The sequence below is a fragment of the Dysidea avara genome, chromosome 11 (genome assembly GCF_963678975.1).
Source record: "Dysidea avara chromosome 11, odDysAvar1.4, whole genome shotgun sequence".
NCBI lineage: Eukaryota > Metazoa > Porifera > Demospongiae > Dictyoceratida > Dysideidae > Dysidea > Dysidea avara.
In genome coordinates this window covers 22778584-22798470 of record NC_089282.1, presented here as the reverse complement: position 1 = coordinate 22798470, position 19887 = coordinate 22778584, and the positions used below count along the sequence as shown (strand labels likewise).

The following is a 19887-nucleotide window of genomic DNA, read 5'->3' as shown; positions in this document are numbered from 1 at the left end:
AAATCACCCTGTAGAGAGATCAGCTGCAAAAAAATATCCTGTGGGGAATAATGGGCATGTAATAAATATATGTATACAATTTGTATAATTATTAATAAAATCAAAAATAATTGAAGTATTAAAAATCTTCTTTAAGTTCTTTTCTTCTTCCTGTGGTAAAGAAAAAAACACATGGGTTAAAAAAAGCCCCAAAGCCAGCCACATAGGCCGGCTTTGCAGTATACAAATACAAAAAGAAGTGATATCTAATCAAAAACAGCCAAGCTGTAAAAAAAGGTGCGCCCCCCAAAAAGGCCATGGTGAATTACCCAAGCGGCACCAAATTCACCTGAATTGTCGTTATTAAAATTTAACCATTAACCTACCATCACAGCCATTTCTTGGCCGCCACCTTGGATTTTACATCTTTTTTCACCATGGCCTTTTTGGGGGCTGCATTTTTTTTTACACCTTGGCTGTTTTTGATTAGATTCTCATTGCTGGAAGGAAGGATTGGTAAATTCTTGAATGTAATATAAATTATAGGCCCAAGCCTAAATTTGAAATCTGTCAAAAGTATTTTAGGAATAAGTAAAGCTCATAACAAGTGCACTGCAGAAACTAATTAACAAAAAGAATTAAGTCAATCTCTGAACAATTCAACAATAACACTGTCAATGATGGATAATGAGTGCTGAGGGTCCTGAAGTAATCTGTTCTAGCTGCTACAAGTTCCTGCTATAGTGGATGATGGTGTGACTCGAACAGGCATGCAGTGTCAAGACAAGACATGCAAATGTGTGTGCATTCATGCATGTATGTGCATGCGTGCGCATGTGCATGCGTGCATATGTGCATGCGTGCGTATGTGCATGCGTGCGTATGTGCATGCGTGCGTGTGAGAGAGAGAGAGAGAGAGAGAGAGAGAGAGAGAGAGAGCATCTATGCAGCACTTGTATGTGTTGTATGTACGTATGTACGTATGTGTCTTGTATTTGGTATAAACTGACTTTGTATATCATCATGCCCATGAAGATATAGAGAATAGCATCCACCACTTTTATGTATTGCAATCATCCCATCATCCTTACTGTTGTCTGCAAACATCATACAAGCATATATATACTGTACAGAGTGATGTCACATTCTGGTACCTGGGCTATCAACTGTGCTCAGCGTAACAACATAGCCATTTTCCCATGGAATAGGCCATTGATCATCATCATATTCAAGCTGTACAATTTCATAATTGTGACATTACAACATGTACTATGTGTGAGGGGAAACTTGAGTCAGTGAAAATGCAAATGTTCACTCTCTGAAATATTTTTGTAACTTAGTGAAGTCTGCTCACAAGCAAAATAACTTCTGTTACACTAGCCAAAATATTTAGTCAAATCATGTAAACACCGTGAAATGTTTGATAAAGGTAAGCACAAAACATAATATATTTACCACTACTAGCATAAGTATGCAGAACTTTTGTGCCTAGGTTATAATATATTTTCAGTCCACAGTATGTATATTCCTATCATGCAGTTTGCATATGTACATTTATACAGTTTCTCTACAGTACATGTAAAGATGTGGTTGAAAATGGAATTACTAATTAATATGCAACAAATATGCACAAATAAACATACATTCATTTAGCTTGATCAAGACACACGGTAGTGTGTTGTGCAGCCAAGAAAGCCGGCGACCACACTGTGAGTATATTTACAGGAAGAAAGAAAACAGCCTTTAAATGTGTGCATACCTCCATGGCCCTTCTCCAAAGCACACCATTTTTGCATTATAGCTGTCCCCCAAGTAGGGTACGCCACACAGAAACTTTGATTAAATTCGAAACAGCCATTTGCAAGATATGGGTGTTCAAAATTTCGTTTTAATTTCTTCATTTTTTCTTCTTAAGCCTTACAGGGGGGGCTACGGCACAAATGAAGAGCGTGTAACAGTGGATTCATGTACTAAGTTTGTTGTGAATCTGAGTAATGTTCAAGGAGTTACGAGCATTTATTCACGTATCAAAAGATCAAAGTTCTGTCACAGATACAGGGTAAACCAAGTATAGAAATAACTTGAAAATCGGTGTGTAGATAGTGTAGATAGGCTGGTCATCGTAGCAGTGCCTTTTGATAGTTTGAATAGCAATAGAATTACAGTGACAAAGTTATAAAGCAAAAACTAAGCATGTGTAAAATTGCAGGATCGAAATACTCTAATAGAATCGTCACCACGGGACGGGGTAAAAAAGGTGTGCAAAAAATGTCAAAAAAAAACAACTTACCAGAGTTCAAACCAGGGACCTCCATACCTATCACCTGCATCCTTAACCACTGAACCACTGCTACCTTGGCTGATCACCTCTCTAAATTTCTGCTTTATAAATGAAATTTCTAATTCAAATCTGCTCATAATCAAACGTTTGTAATTTCATAGATCTACCAATAGAAGTACTAGATTGTTCTAGAACATTCTATGTATGTTCTATTAGAAGTTCTCAAAAAAATGTGCACTCTATTAGAGTATTACAATAATATTATCAAATATTGAATTAAATCATGCAATAAAATACATTTATAAGTCTGTTTTCAATAATCATCATTGTATCTACATAGAAAAGAAGAAATGTGAGTGAAAACAAACCTCAAAGTCAGCCATAGGCTGGTTTTAAGGCCTTATAAAGCACAAAAAGGAGTGAAATCCACACAAAAACAGCCAAGCTGTGAAAAAATGGTGCGGCCTTAAAAAGACTGGGTGAAAAAAGTTGTGAAATCAAAGGTGGCGGCCAAGAAATGGCTGCAATGATGTTAATGCTAAAAAATTTTAATAATGGCTGTATGCATTGTTAAAATTTATTAGCATTAACATCATTGTAGCCATTTCTTGGCCGCCACCTTTGATTTGACAACTTTTTTCACCCAGGCCTTTTAAGGCTGCACTGTTTTTTCACAGCTACGTGTGGAGAACATATGCCACACATTAATGTACATATTTATACATAAATTTTTTAACGTTCTGATTCTATAAACCAGTTTCTTTACTCTTCCAACTGTCTAGCGCTATTATTCAGTGTAATAACCTGATACTAAGCAATACAATAGAAAGTTGACATCCCATCAGATAGGATGACTATAAGTGCTACAGCTAGCATGTCAACATTCTTATACCATGTAAATCAATTGCATTTTTTTTGCTCTAGCACTATTATTCCGCAATTATTCAATGCCTAAAACTTTGGTAGGGTTGGGCAGTATTGGCAGACTCCTGTAAGCGTTCGAGCGTTAATCGGATGGCTGCAGGTTCAAGGCTGCCCAGGTCCAGTCATGGATTTTTTCTTCTTTCTCCTACTTTTCAAACATACTTAGTGCAGTTACTATAAACATCTTAGGCCTTTGTAAGGCCTTCTGGTGTAAAGGCTCTGCCTTAACCAGGTACTTTAATCATAATAAAACAATGTCCATTTGGTTCCACTTGGGGTGCTTAGAGATAATAAGTCACTCTCTAGGGTTCCTATGGATACAAATACATGAAAATAGTAAGAAGAAAATATCCTGACCGCCTGGCAGACTCCTGTAAGCGTTCGAGCGTTAATCGGATGGCTGCAGGTTCAAGGCTGCCCAGGTCCAGTCATGGATTTTTTCTTCTTTCTCCTACTTTTCAAACATACTTAGTGCAGTTACTATAAACATCTTAGGCCTTTGTAAGGCCTTCTGGTGTACAGGCTCTGCCTTAACCAGGTACTTTAATCATAATAGTATTGACATTTTTAATATCATAATAAATATTTGTCAACTTAATATCACTGTTATTGCAGTTATCACAATACCAAGGCACTAATGAGACCTTTAGTACATAATACAAAAGCACTAAAAATCACATCATATAAATCACATAGGGTTGGGACTGTAAGTAATCACACTTCAGTAATTATACAGGGACTGTCCAGGCTAGGAGCAAATTAAGGAAAGCAAATCATGACCGACTACTGAACTATATAGATTTACCCATGTGAGACTACACTGCTGTATCCACAAACCACAGTAATGCTGCAACCAGTTGGTATGCTACATGTGTATTCTAATAAATTAGTGCATCCTTCACATAGTTGAGTTTGTTTGCTAGGCTGAAAAACTGATTGACAAGTTCATTATGGCATATTAACACGTGTAAGCAACAAGAAAACAGCTGCATTCCTGCTTTGTTATCGCAATAACTGTTTATACCGGTATGGTTTTTCTGAAACCAGGTACTATCGGTTATTGTCAGCTGTAATATCATCTTATTACCGCCATACCGGTATACCACCCAACACTAAACTTTGATAACAAGCAATAAAAAGTAGCAAAATAAAAGATGAATGATGGTATTACAGCATAGCTTGGTGGGAAAATCTGGCAATGAACAAAATGATTTTATAACATGCCAATGTAGGGATTTTCCCACTGAGCTACGCTGCAATACCATCATTCATCTCTTGTTTTGCTAGTTTTCATTGCTTGGATCCCTACTTCATTATTAAGTTAATAATTTTTAATATACTATACATAACACAGAAGCAATAAAATGGAATTTGAGAAATGTGTGAAAGTAATAGAAATATGTAGATCTAATCCAAAACAGCCATGCTGTAAAAAAAGTGTGCGGCCCTCAAAAAGGCTATGGTGAAAAAAGATGTGAAATCCAAGGTGGCGGCCAAGAAATGGCTGTGATGGTAGGTTAATGGTAAAAATTTTAATAACGACAATTCAGGTGAATTTTGGTGCCGCTTGGTCAATTGGCACAAAATTCACCTGAATTGTCGTTATTAAAATTTTTACCATTAACCTACCATCACAGCCAATTCTTGGCCGCCACCTTGGATTTCACATCTTTTTTCACCATAGCCTTTTTGAGGGCCGCACACTTTTTTTACAGCTTGGCTGTTTTGGATTAGATTTCACTTCTTTTTGTATTTGTATACCCCAAAGCCAGCCTATGGCCTGCTTTGGGACTTTTTTAACCTATCTTTTTTTCTTTACCACAGAAAGAAGAAAAGATGAAGCAGATGTACCTCAAATATTTCTGATTTTAACAGTAAATGTACAAATTATATATATAATACATATATTTATTACAGAACTGTCCATGGTGGTTTCTGTGTAACTGAACACTCTTCAAGGCAACTTCTTCTAGCTGATCTCTCTACAGGGTGATTTGTTTGTAGCTGAACTATCAACAAGGTAACTTCTTCTAGCTGTTCTCTCTACAGGGTGATTTATTTGTAGCTGGTTTCTGTACAGGTGATTTTTTTTGCTGCTGAGCTCTTTACAGAATGGTTTCTTTGTAGCTGAACTCTCCACAAGGTAGCTTCTTCTAACTGATCTCTCTACAGGGAGATTTGTTTGTAGCTGAACTCTCTACAGGTGATTTGTTTGCAGCTGAACTATCTAGATGATGGTTTCTTTGTAGCTGAACTCTCTACAAGGTAAATTCTTCTAGCTGAACTCTCTACATGGTGGTTTCTTTGTAGCTGAACTCTCTACAAGATAACTACTTCTAACTGATCTTTCTACAGGGCAATTTGTTAGTGGCAGAATTTTCTACAGGGTGATTTCTTTGCAGCTGAACTCTCTACATGGTGGTTTCTTTTTACTGTAGCTGAACTCTCTACAGGTGATTTGTTTGCAGCTGAACTATCTAGATGATGGTTTCTTTGTAGCTGAACTCTCTACAAGGTAATTTCTTCTAGCTGAACTCTCTTCATGATGGTTTCTTTGTAGCTGAACTCTCTACAAGGTGACTTCTTCTAGCTGATCTTTCTACAGGGTGATTTGTTTGTAGCTGATTTTTCTACAGGGTGATTTGTTTGCATCTGAACTCTCTATATGGCGGTTCCTTTGTAGCTGAACTCTCTACAAGGTGACTTCTTCTAGCTGATCTCTCTACAGGGTGATTTGTTTGTAGCTAAACTCTCTTCATGATGGTTTCTTTGTAGCTGAACTCTCTACAAGATAACTTCTTCTAACTGAACTCTCTACAGGGAGATTTGTTTGCAGCTGAACTCTCTTCATGATGGTTTCTTTGTAGCTGAACTCTCTACAAGGTAACTTCTTCTAGCTGAACTCCCTACATGGTGGTTTCTTTGTAACTGAACTCTCTACAGGTGATTTGTTTGCAGCTGAACTATCCACATGATGGTTTCTTTAAATTTGCAGCTGAACTCTCTACAAGGTAACTTCTTCTAGCTGATCTCTCTACAGGGTGATTTGTTTGTAGCTGAATTCTGTACAGGTGATTTGTTTGCAGCTGAGCTCTTTACAGAATGGTTTCTTTGTAGCTGAACTCTCTTACTACAAGGTAACTTCTTCTAACTAAACTCTCTACAGGGAGATTTGTTTGCAGCTGAACTCTCTTCATGATGGTTTCTTTGTAGCTGAACTCTCTACAAGGTAACTTCTTCTAGCTGAACTCCCTCCATGGTGGTTTCTTTGTAGCTGAACTCTCAACAAGGTGACTTCTTCTAGCTGATCTTTCTACAGGGTGATTTGTTTGTAGCTGAATTCTGTACAGGTGATTTGTTTGCAGCTGCATGAGCTCTTTACAGAATGGTTTCTTTGTAGCTGAACTCTCAACAAGGTGACTTCTTCTAGCTAATCTTTCTACAGGGTGATTTGTTTGTAGCTGAATTCTGTACAGGTGATTTGTTTGCAGCTGCATGAGCTCTTTACAGAATGGTTTCTTTGTAGCTGAACTCTCTACAATGTAGCTTCTTCTAGCTGATGTCTCCACAAGGTCACTAGTTTGTAGCTGAACTTTCTACATGGTGGTTTCTTTGTAACTGAACTCTCTACAAGGTAACTTCTTCTAGCTGATCTCTCTACAGGGAGATTGGTTTGTACCTGAACTCTCTACAGGTGATTTGTTTGCAGCTGAACTATCTAGATGATGGTTTCTTTGTAGCTGAACTCTCTACAAGGTAATTTCTTCTAGCTGAACTCTCTACATGGTGGTTTCTTTGTAGCTGAACTCTCTACAAGATAACTTCTTCTAACTGATCTTTCTACAGGGCAATTTGTTTGTGGCAGAATTTTCTACAGGGTGATTTCTTTGCAGCTGAACTCTCTACATGGTGGTTTCTCTTTACTGTAGCTGAACTCTCTACAAGGTAATTTCTTCTAGCTGATCTCTCTACAGGGTGATTTGTTTGTAGCTGAATTCTATACAGGTGATTTGTTTGCAGCTGAGCTCTTTACAGAATGGTTTCTTTGTAGCTGAACTCTCTACAAGGTAACTTCTTCTAAATGAACTCTCTACAGGGAGATTTGTTTGCAGCTGAACTCTCTTCATGATGGTTTCTTTGTAGCTGAACTCTCTACAAGGTGACTTCTTCTAGCTAATCTTTCTACAGGGTGATTTGTTTGTAGCTGAATTCTGTACAGGTGATTTGTTTGCAGCTGCATGAGCTCTTTACAGAATGGTTTCTTTGTAGCTGAACTCTCTACAAAGTAGCTTCTTCTAGCTGATGTCTCCACAAGGTCACTAGTTTGTAGCTGAACTTTCTACATGGTGGTTTCTTTGTAACTGAACTCTCTACAAGGTAACTTCTTCTAGCTGATCTCTCTACAGGGTGATTTGTCTGCAGCTGAGCTCTTTACAGAATGGTTTCTATGTAGCTGAACTCTTTACAAGGTAACTTCTTCTAGCTGATGTCCCTACAAGGTCACTAGTTTGTAAACGAATTCTCTACATGGTGGTTTCTTTGTAACTGAACTCTCTACAAGGAAACTTCTCCTAGCTGATCTCTCTACAGGGTGATTTGTTTGTAGCTGAACTATCAACAAGGCAACTTCTTCTAGCTGATCTCTCTACAGGGTGATTTGTTTGTAGCTGAATTCTGTACAGGTGATTTGTTTGCAGTTGAGCTCTTTACAGAATGGTTTCTATGTAGCTGAACTCTTTACAAGGTAACTTCTTCTAGCTGATGTCTCTACAGGGTCACTAGTTTGTAAATGAATTCTCTACATGGTGGTTTCTTTGTAACTGAACTCTTTACAAGGAAACTTCTCCTAGCTGATTTCTCTACAGGGAGATTTGTTTGTAGCTGAACTCTTTACAGGTGATTTGTTTGCAGCTGAACTCTGTACATGATGGTTTCTTTGTAGCTGAACTCTCTATAAGGTAACTTCTTCTAGCTGATCTTTCTACAGGGCGATTTGTTTGTAGCTGAACTCTCTACATTGTGGATTTGTGGTTTCTTTGTAGCTGAACTCTACAAGGTGATTTCTTCTAGCTGAATTATCTCTTTCTATAGTTGCATGAATTCCCTACAAGGTAACTTCTTCTAGCTGATCTCTCTACAGGGTGAATTGTTTGTGGCTGATCTCTCTACAGAGTGACTTGTTTGTAGCTGATCTCTATACAGGTTACTTGTTTCTAACTGATCTCTTGAATTCTCTTCGGGTGACTGCTCCATTAGGATGACTGCTCTATTAGAGTATCTCGATCTCGCACTTGCTACACCAAGTTGGATTTCGTGTTATAACTCCGTGACTTTAAGTCTGATTCTTCTACACCATTGAAGAGCCTTTCTAAGATAACTCCATCTGTACAGTGATTTTCAAAGCATTACCCCAAGCGGTTTACCTGGTAGGCGTGGCAAGCAGTCGTTTTTTATTAGCTAATCTCGATTGCATAATTGTTACACACTGTTGGATATCTTCCTGGTTTTTAGCTCGATTTTTTTCAAACCACAAAAGGTTTGAGGTTCAATAGTTAACCTATTCACCCACCGATTTGCAGCTTCTTCCATACGCGGTTTACCCTGTGGGCGTGACAACATATTGGTGTTATTTTTCGTGAATAATCGCTCATAACTCTTTGCCAGTTTATCGTATTCCTACCAAAGTTGGTACAGAGATGCGCCTTTATATCCCCCTTCTGTGTGCCAAATTTCAAGGCGATCGGATATGGCGTTCGCGTTTTATAGCAGTTTTTGTAAGTGTGCGAAAAGAGGAAGAAAAATAAGAAGAAAAAAAAACGAAGAAACTAAGCCAATTTTTGAAGTCGCATATCTCGGGAACGCTTGAAGTGATTTCGCTCAAATTTGGAATGTGTAGTACTGAAGGTGGGGGGAGTGTCCACAGCAAAAATCGTCTTGTTTCATCAAGGCAGCACAGAGCTACGGAGGTGCGAAAATTGCATTTTCTTTTTTCCTGTCAATATACTCACGGGTGTTACGCGCTGGCTTCTTGGGCCGCACGACACACTACCGTGTGTCTTGATATTACCTGGCAATATCATAGTTTGTTCATGGCTTTGAAGTTCATAGATATAGTACGTATTGAGCAACATAAAGCTTACATTGTGGGATTTAATTTCATGCGTTAGTTTGGACATTAAGTGTAAGGAATGTGGATCCCTATTTCATTTTTAGATTAATAATTTTTAACATACTGGGTTTTTTGTTATAGCATGTAGCTATACATGTGTGACTGTTCTATTAGGGTAACTGCTGTATTACAGTATCTCGAGTAAGCCTTTAACTATCAGGGGTGTGTCACTTTTTCATCGTGCTAACATACAGAATCATATGTAGGCCAATAGTAATGGGGTGTGCCATCATGATAGGTATGGTCTCGGTGCTCGATTGTTATTGATCAACCATATCGCATTAATTAATTAATAGACATGGCATTTAACCTATTGAGAAGTTACAGGTATCTACCAAGCGTATAAATGTTTCAATAAGTTTGTGGTGTCTAAATATGCTGTTCAAGGAAAGTGTTGATAGGAAAAATTAATGTCTCAATATGATTTCATTGCATGTATGGAGAAGAAAAAGACTAGCCTGATTGAAGATAAAGGAAAGACAAGGCGCAGAGGGCACACACTCGTCAGAACCCCGAAAGACACATCCCACTGATGAGTTTGTTATTGTGGCATAAAATAGTGGCCGTGTGCTGCTTCGTTTGGCCTCCAGTCTTGTGACTGTGGTCAGGCAGCAGGCAGGCAGTGAGACATTAAGCGATTTAAAAAAATTCTATAACCGGCTGCCTATTAGCGTTTTCTTGTTTTTAATACGGCATTGATGTTAGATAGACTAATACTATTCCGTAAATGTCTCTAGAAGGCGGCATCTTAGGCGGCGAGCATCATTTTTGGGGGGATCCCTATTTAAGCAGTGCTACCATACTGTTTGATAGTGACAATGGAATGGACAGCCAAAGCTTCAACCGTTTTTGTTGAATAGTCTTGGAGATATAGAAAAAGACTTTGAGCATTCGATTTGTACAACAATTAAGCAAGTGCATTAAAGTATTCATAACTCACAAATGAAACAAGCTATGTATGAAGATGGGACTTGGCTCATCTGTTCACCATAAACTGGTAAATCCATCAAGCTATGGTTCTTTTTCTATATTCCTTTATGCGCACAAAGAAGAAGTTCATTCTGACACAGAAATGATGATAAAAAACTTTACTGCATTGTCAATAAATGTGCCTGTTACTGTATGAACATGAAAAAAAGATTTTACTCATCATAAACCGGCCAAACTGATGGTGTATATGTTCCATTGAGGTTTCACTGTGTACCAAAGCAACTAAAACATGAGTAAATGATTTTTTCCAGAAATCTATATTTATATGCTATAACCTGACGTACCTGTAGTTTATTTTCTAAATGCGATATGGCTTAAGAAAGTGAATAACCAACTTCATTTCCCACAATTAATACATATACACTATTATACAGTACATGTACGTACATTTATATTGTACCTGTGAAAATAGTGGTATAACAAATCTTTCTATAGTCCTATGGTAGTAACTAATAGCAGCTCCATCTGTTGATAAAGGCAATAAATTTACACATAATAAAATACAGAATTCACACATAACAAAACATTTTATCATCAACACCAAAAATAAATACACCTTTATAATCCATACACTTACGGTATCACTGCATACAATTTCTAATCCGAAAAATTAGGCCATCTAGATTGTTCTAGAACATTCTATCTGTGCTAAATTAGAAGTCCTCAAAAAACATTAGAGAGTATTATAAACATAAGTAACAAACAGCTAAATAATAGCCAGATTGCAGTCTAATACTATTGTAACATCTGTTTTCTATAATTTTATCTGTACATAAGAAGAATTTGGCAAGTAACAAAGCCAGTTTATGGGTACGGGGTATTTAATACATAAAAAGAAGTGAAATCCATGCAAAAAAAACAACAACCAAGCTGTAAAAAGATTTCAAAAGCCCTGGGTAAAAAAGTTGTGAAATCAAAAGCAGGTGGACAAGAAATGACTGCAATAATGTAAATGCTCACTGCAGCTATTTCATGACTGCCACCTTTGATTTCACAACTTTTTCACTTACAGTAGGCTTGTGAAGGCTGCACCTTTTTTACAGCTCAGAAGTTTTTCATAGAGTTGTCTTTTTTACTTTTTGCAATATACGTAATTCATCAGTAGTAAAAAGAAATAATGATGCCAGATATATGAGGCTATAATTTTACAACAAAATTGTGTGTCCCTAAATTAATTACCAAAAAGCACATAGCCATATTACATCGCTTAGTTTTTGGCTATGTTCTGAATCTAGTCTAAAATCAATTAAGTTTGATTTTTGGAGATGTAACATGACATTTACGGATGATTCCTGTTATTGTTATGTGATGAGCAACATACGTATGAAGCCATTGGTATGTTATTACAAATAAACACTTTCCACTACAAGCAAAATGAAATGGGACACAAAGGAGATGGTAAGTACATAATAGATGCATTTGTACCTGCAGTTTGCCAAAAGCACCAGTTGGACTGACAACACCCAACAGTGATAAAACTTAGTGCCAATTATTGAGTTATACTTGCCAGAAGACATCAATCAGTTAGTTAGCAGTGGCAGATTTAGGTGAGTTTCTGTGGTTTTGACAGAAGCCCCCTAGTCAACAGACTTTCAAATAATAAGTAGTCTTAGGGTATGTGAGTTAAGTTACCTTACCTAATGTAGCCATGCATGCCCACATTGTGTAAACACACATACTAAAAAGTCAGGGTTAAAGCATCAGTGACACTTATTTTTCACCTCCCACCATATTAATAATGATCGAGATACTCTAATACAGCAATCAAAGCTACAACTCTGTCACAACGTTTGTACTACAGTTAGCTAGTTTGCTTACTTTATAGTTTGAAGGATTCAATATACTGTAATTGTTTAAAAGTAACTTAAAATCCTATCTCTGAGCTTCTAGAACCTCAAAAATTTCTCTTGGATATTTTATTCCATAACGCTATACATTATTTAGCAACCCTCTTTTAAAAATACTACATCTGCCACTGCATGGCTAGTTAGCCAGCCAGTGAAAAGGTCTAGCCCGTTGCCTAAGCCATTATTGAGTTACACTTGTCTGAAGGTATCAGTTGTCAGTCAGAGTTCAGTTGGTTGGTCAGTTGCTGAGTCAGAAAATTCCTCTGAGAATTTTTTTTTGTAATTTCGTAGTAACCTATGGGAAGCATTTTGGATATAGGCGTGAGTGTTGTCCTGTTAAGTTCCAGTAGTTGTCAAACTTCACTTTGAAAGATCCAATAGTGTTTGTTGAGCCTATTTCCTCGGGACATTTATTCCAAAGCTTGATAACTCGTTGTGTAAAGAAATCTGATCAAAAATTTGTGCCGTGAAGGTACTAATTGTGAGGTTGGTTTCTGTTCAATGTTTTATTATCATGATGAGAAAGTGCGAACCTCCATGATCCCTAATATACAGTACTATGATGTACATACAATACATGGTAATGCTTGGTAGAAGAAAGGATTGTGTACCATAACTACAGTTATAGTTACAGTACCGCTCAAATGTAACGTCATCTTGCGAGAGTGTAAGCAATTAAAAAACTTAAAGGGTGTGGCACTCACTCATGAGTAGTCATGAAACCGGATGAATACTCACAAGCAAAACAGGTGCCACGCCCTTTAATTAGCAAGTTTTTGAATCACTCACAATGACATTACATTTGAGCAGTACTGTATACTACATCACATTATGCATCGTTTAGGTATATTGTGTAATGGAGTCACATCAATAACACCATTCTATGGGTGAACTGTATACATTATTCTAAACAATAAAACACCATATGGCACAAATATTTGGAGAGGGAAATTTTGATAACTCAGATGATTGCATAGTTATTATTTAAGTGGAAATGGTCTTCATAAAGAAGTGGTCTTTACTACGACTACAAGTTACATAGAAGCCAGAATGTGTCATGCACACAAATTCGCTGATGGATCTATTTTGATGGATCAACTGGAGTTGTACATTCAATAAAAGTTACTTTTAAGGTCCACTAAATTGTAAACATTCACTCAAATGTACTTCTATACACATGTAGTCCCTAGGTTTAGTATGTCTATACAGTACTTTTTTAAGAAGGTGGTCTTCATAAAGAGGTGACCACTAGAATCACCACGTGCAGTATTGTAAGAACCCTCTTTATAGCTAAGTGTATTCCATTTACAATAGTGAGTATATGCTTATAGAGCATGTGCCATAAACACAAGTTTTCATACTGAGTAGTGGCTGCTCTATACAGATAACTTAAACAGATACAGTAGAACCTCCTTTAACGGACATTCCCTGTAATGGGAACCTCGGACTCAGTGCCATTGTCCCTACCACATTTGCAATGCCCACAGTATATTAGTAACCTCTGTACAGCAGACACCTCTTTATAACGGCTAATGGACAACCTATAAGTATCCCTGCCATACATTCAATACATGATTTTACCTCTAAATAACAGTTCCGAGTTGCAGTTTCACACTACTCAAGATATAAAATAATCCACTAATAAACTAGTACAAGTAACTCCAATAGTCCATTAAAAAGAGAGAAGACACGACCTGAACCAATTTATTAGAATACTCAGTTTCAGTGCAAGATAAGGGGACTGTTGTGGAACATTTAAAAGAGTTCAAGCTGAAATTATATAGGTATGTGAACTTAGAGAAGAATCAGCTGTATAATAGTCTTCCTCCTATATTGTATGCATAGTACAGTAGCTGGCTACAGTTCTGTGTAAGCCATGTGCCTTATGCAATGTAGCTAGGTTACACTTCGTGGCTAATTTGTGTGCATGTATAGCCTTCAGAATATTTGGATTGGTTGTGACTGGTTATAGCTACTCTTAAAACAATTTTATGAAACAGCTAACCTCAACACCTTATATAAAGCATGGTCTCCAGGTATCCATTATTTAGAGGTTCCACTGTATACATCACAGTTTAAAGATAATTGATAAATCTTACCAGTGGAACACGTTTGTCTTGAAGTGGAGCATTCAACTCCCTATAAATAGCATAACCATAAGACAAACATTCAAACATTACGGACAAAAGCATAAAACACAATTAAATGAACAAACATACTGTAATTGTTACTGAAATCAGTATGGGAAAATTGTGTGCATGAGTACTGTAAATAATGCATGAGCACAATGTCTCAGTGCAGAGAATCTATATGGATCTTGATCTCTGAGGTAGTTATTTGAACTGGTGCAAAATTGGAGTGCAACAAGTATACAAATGCTTTAAAATGTCTTTCCCAATGGACGTCAAGATAGCCTTGCAGCCTTGTAACTAAGTCAACCATATGGTTAAGGCTACGGGTTTGATTTTTTCAATGTTCATTGTTAGTCCCAAGGTATGCCATTTTTCCTACCACAGCAGCTACACACATTTTAAAGATTTTTGCATGACAACCAGTAAAGGGGTAATATTTGCAAACTCAAGCCAAGTCACTTGCTTTTAGTGAATAGTTTAACATTTTTAGTTGTTACATTATATGTAAGAATGCTGCAACTAGAAACAATTACAAAGATGCAAAACAATACAAAGCCCAAGTTGGTGAAATAGAGTAATTGTTGTGGTCTTAGAGCTCACTTACAAAATAAAATACAAATGATTTATTTTATTTGCATGAAATTATAAATAATAACTAACCAAGCTGTTTATTCTATGACTACACCCCATATATATCATACAGTATAGTAGTAGGCATCATGGAGTTTTGGGCTTTCTTGCCCTTCAAAATCGCCCGAAACACAGCCTCAGTTTTCCTTCAAAACAACTTGAACAATTTTTAAACAAATTGCACAAACAAATTTATTAAACAAATTTTGCAAGGACATTTCAGTATTTTAGGTGAACACACACAATTTACCACTGTAAATAAAGTTAACAGACAAGGAATCAAAGCCCGTGTATGGTTGAGATAGAACACATAATTGATAACATTCAGTACCATTACACGTGCGCACATTGATAACGTGATCGCTACTCTTGTGGAAACAGATGCTACTTGGAATTGCTTGTGTCACAAAGGTTGAATTCACCGTAAACATGCCCTTGTCTATATACTACTAACATTGCCAAACCCTTGACTTAAGTAAGGTAATCATGCATGGCTCATGACATTTGTTCAAATAGATTAACACACTTGGCAACCCAGGACATGGGCACAGTCAGGCTACTTGATATGACTTAAAAATTGTTATAGCAATAGAGATACTGCAGCTACATGTAGCTTCCTGACTTAAGGCAGATGCAGGTGCACTTAGCATCCAGCAATGTTCTGGGCTGCCCAATTAACTCCAGACTATGCATATGTATTAGTGCATTCCATGTAGCGGGAGTGTATGCAGGTATAACATTTCAACTTTATACTTAACTGTACACATCATAACCATACTTCTGTACAGATACAGAATACAACACACAGTAGAACTTTGATCCTACAGTTCAACTTGTGAATAGACATATACCTACCAATATGTACCTGCAAAAGGTAGACCTGTCTTCCATCAGTGACCTTAAAAGGGTGCTCCTTGTAATGTTCTATGAGATCTTCGATATTGCCAAACTGCTTGCCACCTCCAAGATCAAACATTTTCCCTCTACTACATACCTTCACATTGACTATTTCCTCCTTTATTCTGAAAGTGAATTAAACATAAAACATTTGCAGGTAGAAATGGGTTTATCTTTCTGTAATACTCACAAAAAGTATTATATATAATAATAATAATGTAAGGCAAAATGGAGGTCATCTACACCTGCAGTTGTATTAATGGACCTATCTTAGTCATATACAGCCTGTCTAGACATGCACTGAAGTAGGGATTAAATTTTCACTTGTATAGCTGCAAGTGTAGGTGCCTTCTGTTGTTTCATGGCTTTTTATTTTTATGATTACAACTTGAATGTAAAATTTATCACTGTAGTTTTGATAACTTTTTGTAATATAATTCATGACTGGTGAATCACTGATCCTGAATACCAAACAAGGAAAGAATAACACCAGACTTATTATAAAATTAATTGCATGACTGAACATGTGTCCCAACCATGAATTACCAAAACCAAAGCAATCAGCAGACTCAACACTAGGCATCAATTTATACATACATATAGTACTGTCCAAACACAATGTTGCCAGCAACAATTGCATGCAATTAAAAAACTCGTTTGACAGGGATGCATGGCAGACATTTCATTTGCGAGTCTTCATCCCTCGACTGGAAGGATGAAGACTTGCAAATGAAATGGCTGCCACGTTCCCTTTTTAAGCAAGTTTTTAATTGCGTGCAATTAGTGCTCGCGACGCTGTGTTTGGATGGTACCATATACTTGTTAGTAATTTACCCACTAAAGACATTGATGACATCATTATGGAAATGCTAATAATTATCAGAGCAAAGGCATCAAGTGTTATAACTGCATGGTAGTATACCACTAGTACAATTGTACGAAATATTGATTTACAGACTATCAATCAGTACAGAAATGCATGCTTTAATTTAAAAGTAAAAACTAGAAATTTAAGAGCATGCATTCGGTAAATTAAAATCATAATTACAGCGACATTTCAATTACCTATCAGATTTTTGGCTGTTACGGTATTGTAGCAAACTACCCATATAGGCACCTTGATTGATTAAAATCCAGCTAGATCATTAAGGGGTACGGTTGACGCGTATTCCTTTTAGTGGCAAACCAATTATGCTAGATTCAACTCACCTACATACTCTTACAAGCAAGGCTACAATATGACCTAGAGTTATCTGCCATACAGCATGGCAGTTGTAGCTGTAGCCATGAATGGGTTAATTAAATGCCATGGAATTAAGTATTGTATGCACATCAGTTCTTTGGGATATACATCCAGGATTTCCTGTACTAAAGTGGCTATAAAATTCTACTGGTTATACCAAGACTTCATAATCTTTTATTATAATTACAACTCAGACCACAAGTCATTTGTATATATGGCTTGGCAGCTATGAATACATCTTCACACCACATACACATTTTACATTTTTATGTCACCACAAGTTTTTGTTGATGTGTTATGCAATACTGTGTACAATAATAAATACAGCTGAAACAAATACTACAGTAATACTTGGAGAGTACTCATTAAGGATTTGGTACTTGGATAGTAAAATTGGTACTTGAGTACTTGTTAAGATCACGTGACCCAGCTCACATGACGTATTTGTCTTCAGGGAGTGACACAGTGAAGGCTGTAGAGTTTTGATTAGCATATTTTCTGTCAGGGACACTAACATCAGTACTTTTATACAATGTGTGTATCATTGTTGTTACTTGAATAGTTGTAAACTGTTTAAGGTTGGTACAAAACATGTCAAATGGGTATAACCAGGGATTTTTCTAGAAAATAAATTCAGGGGGCAATCCGAGTTTTTCAGAAATTGAGGGGGGCAGAACTTAAATTAGGCTAAATCACCTGTTTACTCAGGCTGGTTGAGGCAGAGTTCAGGGGGGGGGGGGGGGGGGGGGGGGGCAAAATCATTTTCAGGAGGGGAAAAATGCCCCCTTTGCTCCCCCCCCCCCCCAGAAAAAATCCCTGGGTATAACTACAAATAGCTAGTATCCGTGAGTACTTGATCGTTAACTCTAGAGAGTACTCGAATACTAAAAAACCATGATCATTTCAGCCTTAATAATAAATGTGAGTGGGAAGAAACCACAACAAGGAAATACTCTTTAATTCAGTTTATATACATAAACCACCGAAACTATGTTTGACAACTGTGTGGTAATTGGATAATGTTTGGTGGTGTGGGAGTTCAGATGGGTTACTTGTTTACTAGTTAACCAACAATATTTGCTTACCACACATGGTAATCAACAGTTTCAAAAAGTAGGGGTGAAGCGAACATCAAATTTTGGGAACTGAATATTTTTCAATTACTAAACAAACAGATGAGTTTTTTATATAGCTAATTGCTTGAAAGAGACTAACTGACATGACAACTTGAATACTCCATAATGAAAGGTCATGTACTTGCTTAAAATGATAGCTTTTCGCACATTTTAGGCAAAATGTCTAGTTTAAAAAGTAAAGCCTACTCATATGTCCAGAGGATAGAAACCACAAAAGAGAAAGCTCAGTATGAATAATCATACAAAAAGCCACAATTACAAAAAAAAGAACACTGTGCCATTTACTTGCCATTAAAATTCTTCAAGTAAAATCAAAGTAATGTCAGCTCACCTCACACATAATGAATAATCACCAGGATTGGAGTAAGATGCTCTAACTAGAAAACTTCCATCTTCTTTTCTCTTCAATAGTGTTTCCACTTCATCAGGACTAATGTCACCATGGTACCACCTGTGCCCAAAATGTAGTACACTAACATCAATCACACAATATACTTGGCATAAGACTCTACCCAAGTAATGAACTCTACTACTTTCATCCTTCAAGGTACCACGGTTACCAAGGTGATACTGTATATACCCTCAATGGTGACTCAAACAGCTTCCTGTTGCACGATCTAAATTGCTGTTGTACGTTTCATTCTCCAATGATATCCCTAAAAGACTTCTTAGACTGCAAGCAATAATGTGACTCACAAAACTGATTGTATGTAATTTTCCTAGCTTAAATCTCACACATTTGATTGCTATCTCTCTCTCACACACAACACAGACGCACATATTTAATGATTTGATTTTTAGTTTAACCTCATGGTAACCAGCATGGCCGTTCTTCCACACACACACACACACACACACACACACACACACACACACACACACACACACACACACACACACACACACACACACACACACACACACACACACACACACACACACACACACACACACACACACACGGTTTTTCATGGCAAAAAATTTCAGTTGCTAGCTAGCTAGCTAATGGGGAAGCTACTAGCCATTAAACAGTGTACTACTGTTGTTGCCCCTGTTGTTGTCCCTTACACTACTGTTGTTGCCCCTGTTGTTGTCCCTTACACTAATTGGTAAATTTATTATTTACTTGGGGGAAAAGGGCAGACAGCAAAACTGATTAAGCCCAAACAATTACAAATTATAAGTGCTGTTCAATCAAGTTTGAAAATGCAGCTAAATTGTTTCTTAGGAAAACAATGCATGGTTTCTTTTGTGTACGAGAAGACCTTTCCACGCCCATCCTGTTAAGGAAGGGGCAAGTTGAACGTGACGCTACTAGAACCCATTAAATTGAAGGCTAGACTACTGAATATTGACTCAGGTGTCTCACGGCTTCAATTGAAAGTTAGCTACTTAGCCGCTAAGCCTAAACGAATACCAAGCCTAAAATCCTCCGCAGTACAGAGGCTCAGAGCTCGCGCAAGGTGAGGGTGATTCCAGAATCACATAGGATCGACACACGCACAACGACTAACCTTCCATCCATGGTATAGTCAAGTCATTTGTAATACAGGGATGACCTCACCAACACTTAAGAAATCGCGTAAGAAATAAAGACTTGTTATATTACTACAGTAATAAAACGATAGTGACGAAATGATAATATTCCACTGATTTACA

The 19887-nt window shown here is 37.1% G+C and overlaps 1 protein-coding gene across 1 annotated transcript in view; it reads right to left on the bottom strand.

Moving 5' to 3' along the window:
• Window positions 1-19887, bottom strand: part of LOC136238456 (uncharacterized) — a 36054-nt gene extending 16167 nt beyond the window's left edge. Inside the window, exons 1-7 of the mRNA XM_066028929.1 lie at window positions 19743-19887; window positions 18560-18679; window positions 15818-15974; window positions 14290-14329; window positions 10744-10808; window positions 1134-1212; window positions 990-1076 (exon numbers count right to left, since the gene is read on the bottom strand). Coding sequence (XP_065885001.1) covers window positions 990-1076; window positions 1134-1212; window positions 10744-10808; window positions 14290-14329; window positions 15818-15974; window positions 18560-18679; window positions 19743-19753 — 559 coding nt within the window. The 5' untranslated portion in view covers window positions 19754-19887. The remainder of the gene's footprint in view (window positions 1-989; window positions 1077-1133; window positions 1213-10743; window positions 10809-14289; window positions 14330-15817; window positions 15975-18559; window positions 18680-19742) is intronic.